The 9,857-nt window shown below is 37.6% G+C and overlaps 1 protein-coding gene across 2 annotated transcripts; it reads left to right on the top strand.

Annotated features, from left to right (window-relative positions):
* The first annotated feature begins 3,152 nt into the window (after positions 1-3,152).
* LOC114759613 (heterogeneous nuclear ribonucleoprotein Q) lies at positions 3,153-9,451 on the top strand. Of its 2 annotated transcripts, none has more exons than XM_028948824.1 (12): positions 3,153-3,734; positions 4,550-5,118; positions 5,213-5,302; positions 5,407-5,646; positions 5,917-6,138; positions 7,231-7,513; positions 7,596-7,933; positions 8,060-8,169; positions 8,246-8,349; positions 8,462-8,538; positions 8,618-8,714; positions 8,825-9,451. In XM_028948824.1, the coding sequence occupies exons 1-11, from the start codon at positions 3,422-3,424 to the stop codon at positions 8,711-8,713; spliced, it is 2,442 nt and encodes an 813-aa protein (XP_028804657.1). In that variant the 5' UTR covers positions 3,153-3,421; the 3' UTR covers position 8,714; positions 8,825-9,451. The 2 variants fall into 2 exon arrangements, with proteins under 2 accessions (XP_028804657.1, XP_028804656.1); XM_028948823.1 differs by having other exon boundaries at positions 8,894-9,167.
* Positions 9,452-9,857: the final 406 nt, after the last annotated feature.

Raw genomic sequence — 9,857 nt, 5'->3', positions numbered from 1 at the left:
ATTGCAGGTACACTTGATGAAATCACCTCTACGAATGTGGAGTGGGGCTGCTCCCATGAGATTGTGGCAAAATCTCTAGAGCATTCGTTAAGAATCGGGCACGCGCATGGCCGTCATAACGCGCAAAACCGCCGTAAACAGTAGAAATTGTGGGGGTATAATCTGACTCTTGATACCTCTAGCGCATACCAAGAGCTGTTGGTTCATAGAAGCAGGCTTCACTAACATCTCTATGTGCTAAGTATTATTGGTCTAGATCTGGTTCATAGTCCGAAAGACACTAGACTCGAAATGGTTATATCCATGTGTAACCCAGTTGTACGTGTTCCCTTTTGACACATGTGGGGGATTGTTGTGTATGCAAAGGGGTGTGTCAAAAGTGAAGTCCCACATTGCCCAAGAGAGAGGGAGCTCAAGTGTATAAATACTATCACACTTTATTGGGCTTGTAAATGGGCTAGAGGAGAAGGAGGGTCTCGCGCACACAACAACAGCCCACCAGGAGGGAAACGCAGTTGAAAACTAGCGATTTCCCCCCTGCGCGTGAATTAGAACAGTACCGGGCACCTTTTGTAAATCACTTTTGCAAAATTAAACTATAAAATAGTGTTAGGAGAGCTTATCAGAAAACCCTTCTTTTGACCGTTTATTTTTGTAACAGCTGAAGGTTATTGAATGTTGGGAGTTTTCGAACCGTCATTGATTCTCCATTAATCCTCAAACCGTTTCTCATGGATTAATGCCTGGTAACGTCTGACATTTATTTCTTAAACGTACCCAACGTTCATAACCGACGGTATAATTACAGGTTAATGCAATAACGTATGAAACTGATAAGTTAATCGTGTTTATGATGGTGCCCAACGGTTAGGTCCCCGAGGCCTATATAAAGCGGTCCAGGACCGTGTGTTCTGCACCCCGCTCTTGAGCTTTCGAGCATCTGTTCCTCCTCTACATTTCCCTTCTTCCCTCTCTGTGTTTCTGTGGTGCTGGGTTACTGTATTTTTCTACTGCTCTGTCACCCTGTTTCCTGCAGGAAGGGTTCGTTTAATCCTGGGGAGTGCTGCACTCACATTTACCTACGGTTGCGGAATAACTCTTAAGGACAGTGTCTGCCGGCACGACTCGGACCTAGCTGATACACAACTCCAGTTTTCTCTACAGTTGTAAATTTGGTAATTGTAGTTGTAAATTAGAATGAAAATATGTGAACTGAAAGCTCTACATTTCCTTATACGTTGTTGTAAATATGCTAATTGTAATGGTAAATTATGATGAGAATATGGAAAATGGAAGTGTAAATTTTCTAATGTATTGTTGTGAATTTAATAATTGTAATTGTAAATTATTTTCTAGTTAACACTTACCACAACTCCTGTAGCTGGAGGGCCGCTGGGAGATGAATTTTTTTTTGGTTGAATTCTTTTTTCTTTTAAAGAATAAGAACATCAATGTCTTTTCATTTATAAAATTAAAATTCATTTTGATTCTTGGGGTGTTATGAAATTTCAGATTTTTTTTTGGTGACAAATAGAAATTAATTGGCTTTTATGGGATCTAGTGAAATTTCTCCATACTGCTGTCAGATGGTCGTTTTTTTAGCCAACTTGGCTTAATGTTAATACTAATTCTAATTACAAGAAACCATCTGTAGTTTGCTTTTTTTTTAAAAAAAAAAGAATACAAATTTTAAAACTTGTCTCTTTTAAAAATAATAATTAGAGTGAAATATTCTGACTGTCCTTTTAGTTTGCATCAATTATGCAGACCTCTCCTCTATTTTATAAATTTTGAATTATAAATTTAAATAATTTATAAAATCTTTCAAACTTCTATCATTTAAACTTTACAATAAACAAAAACTATGTATTTGAAATATGTTTTTTACAATTTAAAAGAAATCAAAGTAAATAATTTCTAACGAATGTAATAAAAAATTAAAATTATAAAATCTTATCATTTAAATTAAAACTAATATTAGGAATTTTAAAAATACATGCATTAGAATTGTTTTTGATTTTATAAAGAAATTTTCTTAGAAAATATAATGTCTAAAAAATTATTAAGTTAAAAAGGGCATTTTGATAAAAAAAAATTAAAGTTAAAACTCAATGGTCAACTAATCATTTGAGTGGATGAAAATGAAATCTTATACTGTCTTAAATATAAGAGTTAGTTGACTAATTTGAATAGATTAAAAAAAGAAGTTAAGTTAGTTATTTGTAATAAATAGGTGTTGTCTTTCCTAAAATGTTCCTACTAATCAAGTGTATTGGCCAGAACTACTATTGTTACAAAGACTATTTTGAAAAAAATACATAAATATGAGAGGCAAAGTGGACTGTGGTCTTATATTTAAGACCAAAATAAAAGTCAAACGAGGTTTTATATTAAGGACCGAAAATAGTATATAAGAGGAAGGTTTATGTAACATATGTTTTAATTTTAAAGGAGGTTTATATATGTTTTCAAAATAGAGAGGAAGTTTCTGTAATTAAGGTAAAATAGAAAAATTTCAGTGTATTTTACTCTAATAATTATGAAAATCGTGCACGTCCAAGCCTTCCGATTTCCACCAGGAAAATCCCTCATTGACCAAAAAGCACAAGTAGACTCTAACCCGTAAATTCCACGCCTCTGAGCTGTGCGTTCCGCATTAAACCGCGTGTACCCCTCTTTTTCCAATTTTCCTTTTCACTCTCATACCCTGGCTTTCAAATATATGGATGAATAAATAAGTTTATTTTGATATAAATATAATATTTTAATTTATTTATTTTTTTTTTAATTTATGATTGTTTTAAGAATGCAATCCTATTGCAAATGGTTCAAAAAGTACATCACGAATTAAGAAAGTTTGAAATATATCTTTTTTCCAACTAATTAATTTAATTATTTTTTAATTACCGCAAGGGAGTAATCATTTAATTAATATTATGTATTTTAATTTTTAAATATTAATAATATTAAAATCAAATATTTAACTGAATATTACTGAGAAATTAACTATTACCAACACACATATATATCCTTGTATCGGAAAAAATATATCCTTTGGTTGGGAAAAAAAAAAAATCCCAATTAAACACCTTAAATTAACCATATTAAATACGACTGACTATATATATGGCCCTGAGCCTGTCTCGTTTTTACAGTGTTGTGAAGGGTTTTGTTTTTTTCTTCGTTCGATTTTCAGTCTCTAGGGTTTATTCCTGTTAGCCTTCTGATTCCCAATTTCCTGTCATTCTGCGTATTTAGCTGCTGACTTTTATTCCAGTTTTGTTTTTGGACGGTGTTGGTGTTGTCTTGGGGTTCTAATCTTGCAGTTCGTGGAATTGAGGATTAGTTTAGGGTTTCCCGATCCGTAGAGGTTTGAGAATTTGTGGTTCGGGTAGTTTGATTTCGAGTAAAGTTGTGAGCGATGCCACCGAGGACGGTGAAGAGAGGGGCTGCAGCGTCGGCCAGGAGAGGGGGGAGAGGTGGCAGAGGAACGCCTAATAAGGCTGCCCAGAATCAGCAGAATCTTGATTCTGTACAAGAGGTTGTGAAGCATGAAGAAAAGCAGGTCGTTGAGGACAAGCCCGTTGTCGAGGAGAAACCTGTTGTGGAGGAGAAACCCGTTGAGGAGAAGCAAGTAGGTATTGATATGAATCAGATGGCTTTTGATATAAACCAAGTCGCTTCAGAGGCTGAGGAAGCGAATCTTGTCACAAATGGGTCGGCTGCTGTGAAAAGTAAGCCTTTTTTTTTTAAATTATTATTTGATTATTATTTCTTTTTGCTTCAGCATTTGAGGATGATTTACTGGGAATTGATGAAAGGAGGCGTGTGCAATGATATTTCTAATTTGTGTTGGCTGGATTTCATGCGGGTGTTTTGTGACATGGAGTTTATGTTGACGTTAAAATCTGGTTTTCTTTCTTTTAAGTCAAGATATACCTCATTTGTTTACACATGAAATAATATACCGTTTCCCAAAAAAAAAAAAATTGCGTGCTTTTGTTTCACTGCCTGTTTGGTTGGTTCAATAGGAACGTCTGTTATTCACCATAAATTAACAATGTGACAAGGTTTTTAGGAAAATCAGGAAATTCATGTTCCCCCTACCTTATCTGTTATTTTCACTGTTGTTTTGAAATTACCAGATGGGAAATTTATTGTGCTCAAAAATCAACTTAGTAGATAGAGAACCTTTTACAGAAAGCATTTATTTAATAGTGTCCTAGAATAGAATCGACCATTCGTGCCTCTGTTGAACTTACTGCAACATTGGCTTGGAAGAGCTGTGGTATTGAGATCCATAATTTTCTTTGCCCTGTACCAAGTATGGGAGGTGGTTTTCTTGGCTTTAGTTCACTCACAGCTCATACACGTGTAATATTACATTTCATGCTACATTGATAAGACAATTTGGAAATTAATTTAACCATGAATGAAGGGATCATTTATGGGATGCAGACTTCCTTAATTTAATTAATATTATGATATGATGGGGGAAAGGATAAGTTTATTTTTACTTGGATTATATGATGCCTTTATTTGATGGCAGACGACGAAGAGGAGGTTAAGGAATCAATAGATGAATATGAAAAAGATGAACGCTTAGATCTGGAGGATAATGATCCGGAGTATGAAACTGAGGAGTATGGCGGAGTTGATTATGATGAGAAGGAAATTGAACAAGATGATGTTCAGGAGGTAGGAGATGAGATGGAGGAAGAACCTGATGAGAATTTAGGTGAAGAAGAGGGTGATATGGTTGAGGAGGAAGTGGAAGACGTTCATGAAGAGCTTGAGGGTGAAGAGGATGATGAGCATCGTGGGGAGGAGCATGAGCGTGAGCATGACCATGGGCAGAATGCTGATGTAGAAGAAGAGGAACACCATGAAGGTTTGAAAGAGAGGAGAAAGCGCAAGGAATTTGAAGTATTTGTTGGAGGCTTAGATAAAGATGCTACTGAAGATGATTTGAGGAAGGTTTTTAGCGCAGTTGGTGAGGTTACTGAAGTGAGGCTTATGATGAATCCTCAGACTGAAAAAAATAAGGGTTTTGCGTTCTTGCGATTTGCAACTGTGGAACAAGCTAAACGAGCTGTAACAGAGCTAAAAAATCCAGTGGTAATCTTTGATCTACTTATGGTTGGGTGGACTTTAGTTTTAACATTCTAAATTCTAAATTATATGTTGAGAATTCTGATCACTGCAATTTCAGATTAATGGCAAACAATGTGGGGTAACCCCCAGTCAGGACAGCGACACCCTCTTTCTGGGTAACATATGCAAGACATGGACAAAGGAAGCTGTAAGTATATGTTTGGGCTATGCCACATGAGGCCTGAGTTATATGTAACAGTAATAATAGTTGAGTGTGCTGTTTCTGACTGTAAATGGAAATTTTGATGCCAGTTAAAGGAGAAGTTGAAGCATTATGGAGTTGACAATGTGGAGGATCTGACTTTAGTAGAAGATAGTAATAATGAGGGAATGAACCGTGGATTTGCGTTTTTAGAATTTTCTTCTCGGTCAGATGCTATGGATGCCTTTAAGCGATTGCAGAAGAGAGATGTTGTGTTTGGAGTTGATAGGCCTGCAAAGGTTTCCTTTGCAGATTCCTTTATTGACCCAGGTGATGAGATTATGGCGCAGGTAATCTTTCGCATCTGAATTTATTGCTTGTTTTACCTGGGATGTTTTTATAGAGCTGGAGTTGTTCTTGATCTTGTTGAAGTATTTGGTTTTGCCTTAGATAATTTATAACTTTTTTTTTTTTTTTGGTTTGTTTGTGTTGTTGGTCGATACTTTCTATTATTTTAGCTCTTTACTCAAGGGTTGGGTGCTCAACATGCTGTAAACAACTTTTAGTGCTAAAGTGTTATTTCACCATCCATTTGCTGATTGAATGTATTAAGTTTACAGGTTAAAACTGTTTTTATTGATGGTCTGCCTCCCTCATGGGATGAGGATCGTGTACGGGGTCTTCTTAAGGGATATGGAGAGATTGAGAAGATTGAGCTTGCCAGAAACATGCCTTCTGCTAAGAGGAAGGACTTTGGATTTGTTACATTTGATACCCATGATGCTGCTGTGACATGTGCCAAAAGCATTAATAATTCTGAGATAGGTGAAGGAGACAGTAAGGTCAGTATTATGCGTTGGCTTCTTTTGAATCCATTCTGTATTGGCACTCTTTTTTTCTTGGTACTGCAATCTATTTTGGCTTTTAATGTAACTGATATGCAACTGTTAAACGTAATGCTTCCAACCATATTGAAAGTACAACATGGAATCATGTAATTGGCACTAGCGCAATTCCATTTCTGTGGCATTACATGACGAATGTATTACCTTGGTACGTTCCTTTTGCTCCACTGGTGCTGTAATTGTGAGGCGATAGAGCACCATGTGAAAATGGTTCATGGAAAATCTTTTATATTAAACCTTTGCTCCGTCTGTGCCCATTTTTTGGCTAGGCACGCAGGGGATTGGATAGGCAATTTTTGCACCTTCAATCAACCACCACCATTTTGTAGGGAGGTGGTGGACGATAAAAGGAGGTCAACCTAGACTTCGTTTCATAGTAATCTGGAGTCGATTAATGGACCCCCTGTTGCATTCAAGAAGACAAAAAACCTTTGCCCATTGTTAATTTGTTGAATACTTCGGGACAAAGTATGAAGCCTTCTATTCTCCAGGCTCATTTCTCTCGTTGCCTCTGTTATTCTTTCTTCTTTTTTCCTCCTGTTGTTTCCATCTCTCCTCTCTGTTCTTTATTTGTTTTTCCTCCTAATGTCGGGTCTTCTTTTCTCACAAGGGTTTATGCCCTATCTTATTCCACCTTTTTCCCTCTATGGTTTTGCCTTTGTCCTGTTCCTTTATTTTTTCCTTGTTTATTTGACTGTTTTTAGTCATTCATTCAGCAAATAGTTTTGTACTAGAGATGAAATCGGAGAGCCTTATAACCCGAATAATCAGATTAGTTTGATCCCTGAAGAAACCTGAGAGAAAGGAGCCATTATACTGAAATTGTTTGAACAAGTTGTGTTCTTAGTGTCTTTTTTCCTCTCTCATCTAAATAAAAGTAACTTTTTTATATATATTTTTGGATTTACTATTCTGTGGCTCTTTTTTTAAATAAATGTTTCTGTCCTCGGTGTTGCCTGTGGCTTTGCTGTGGACTGCATGCTAATGCACACTATGCACCATTAACAATATACTACCATGTTCATGCAGGCAAAAGTTAGGGCAAGATTATCAAGACCGCTTCAGAGAGGCCATGGAAAACATGGCGGTCGTGGGGACTTTCGGTCTGGTCGTGCTTCTGGAAGAGTCACAAGGCCTTCATGGAGTCGTCCAGCACCTCGTGGTTTACCTGCCCGTGGGGTAAGGGGCATTAGTAGTCGTGTTCCTCCAGTCAGGCCTGTTAGTGTGAGAGATAGACGTCCAGCAATGCCAATGACAGTAAGAGCTAGGCCAATGGCTCCTCCGGCTCGATCCTATGACAGGAGACCTGCTGGTAAGTATTTCACTAAGTCATATAACAGTCTTTGCATTGGTTATTCTTGCTTTTTAAGCAATATTTCATCTTGTTTTGTTAGTTCCTGCATACCCAAAAGGTAGCATGAAGAGAGATTATGGTCGGCGTGAAGATTTGCCACCACCAAGAAGTAGAGTAGCTGTAGATTATAGCCCTCGGGTGGCCTCTGAGAGACGTCCTTCTTACAGGGATTATCCTGCCCGAGGCCCTACCTACTCTGACCTCCCGAGAAGTACTTCATCTCGTGTGGCACCTAGGAGGGGTTATGTGGATGATGGCTATGGTCAAAGGTTTGAGAGGCCGCCTCCTCCTCCTCCTCCTCCTCATCCAAGTTACCGTGAAGGACGCCCTCGTGACTATGATACTCTCTCTGGCTCAAAACGCCAATATGCTGCCATAGTAAGTGTCTTTCCTTTTGTGGTGAAATGAGTGTGAATTCTATGAATATGTCTATAGCACCTTTTGTAAGTTTCATTTAGTTCCATTGATGGTAGATTAAAATTACATGTTTATTTTTTCCCCTAGGATGATGTTCCACCACGATATGCAGACAGTGGTGCTCGCCAATCTAGAGCCCGATTGGACTATGACTATGGTGGTAGTACTTCACAATATGGAGATGCTTATGGGGATAGGTGGGTTTTCTTTTTATATTTCTTGTTTGACTGTTCTTCCATAATGTTAACACACTGTTTACATTTTGTTTTATAGACTTGGAAGATCTAGTGTGGGCTATAGTGGTGGCCGGAGTTCTATGTCAAGTCAAGACTCACATGGGATGTATAGCAGTCGTCAAGGCATGAGTTACAGTGGAGGTTGGTTTGTTCAAATAATGTTTGACACTTTTCAACATCAGAATGCTGTCTTTATGCTGGTCTTGCTAAGATTTTATTGTTAGTTCTTACCTCATTGTCTGCGACGACTCAGGTTCTTTTGGCAGCAGCGATGTTGGTGGTATGTACTCCTCCAGTTATGGTGGTGATTACATGCCTCGTGGAAATGATGTATGTTTCTATCTTGTTTCAATTGCTGTTACTGTTGCACATGGCCGTTCATTAATTACATATCTCTGTAATGCTGTAGGTTGGTGGTGGCTCATACTCATCACTATATCCTGGCAGAGGTGTGGGTGGTAGTGGCAGTTACATGGGTGGTAGTGGGTCTGGGTCTTATTATTAAGGCAAGTACATAGTTATAACTCTGACATTCCATTGACCTACATAAATCTACTTTTATTAGATGATCTATTTTTAGTAAGAAATTTCATTATCCTCAACATGGCATCTCTAGATATTTATCCAAAGGGATGACTGGTGAAGGTTGCGCACTGTGGTCACAAGTGAATTTGTCTATGAACAGATATGATATAATAAAGTGGCTGCTTTAGGATGTTGACTATTGAAGCATATGCACAATATGGTGCCTACTTTATGGAGACAAAGGAACATGGCTAATTATTAGCCTCTTGGGAATATCTCAAATGCCAGGGGTTATATCTGTTCGAACTATCATGGTCCTTCTCTGGATGAGATTTTCTTGTCAGTCGGTTCTTAAATTGTGATGTAAGGACTCAGTTATTTAGAGATGAAAAGTTCTCAGTATGTGACGTGTAACTTGAACCTCCTTTTATCTATATAAGAATTCCTTATGGGTGGACAATTATGGCACTGCTGCAACATCATCTAATCATTCGGACGGCGATGCAATCTGGAGTTGTTACATTATATGGTTAAGGACTGTGGACTTTTTACATCTTTCCAAATCCATCTAAAAGTTGGCTCTCAGTTGACATCACAAAAAGAGCTGTTTAGTTTTTTTGGATCATTTATTTCTTCATGTCATGATCATGCACAGAAGTGAACTAACCAGCACATTTTAGAGCTACCGTTGGTAATATTAAGAGCGCTATTTGAGCAATGACTGAAGTGAGATTAATTCACTGGGACACTTGTACCATTGGTGTATCATAAAAAGCCTGATGCACTGTTGAGTTTATTGCAGGAATCATTTTTAAATTCCCAAGTTTTTTTGCCTAGGGAGAGAACGTGCTGAAGCTAAAGAAGCATTTATACTATCAAGTGTTTTACTTAGTTCCCTCGTAATTTTCATTTGTAGCAATGCAATAATTCCCAAGTACATGGTTGCTCGCACCTTGCATAAACAATGCTATATAATTGGATAATGCAACGTTGGGGCGGTTGTATGGGAGCATAAAAGGGATTGAATTTCATCTGATTCACTTGCTACTGTTTGTGTTTTGAGAATATTGAAGTCGGCACTCTATGTTCCAGATTATGACCTGATGGATTTTGTAGAGCCCTTG

This window comes from Neltuma alba, unplaced genomic scaffold (assembly GCF_004799145.2).
Source record: "Neltuma alba isolate B1F8T4 unplaced genomic scaffold, ASM479914v2 tig00010875_pilon, whole genome shotgun sequence".
NCBI classification, from domain to species: domain Eukaryota; kingdom Viridiplantae; phylum Streptophyta; class Magnoliopsida; order Fabales; family Fabaceae; genus Neltuma; species Neltuma alba.
Note: the sequence above shows the minus strand (reverse complement) of the source record. Positions and strands in the feature narration are given on the sequence as shown.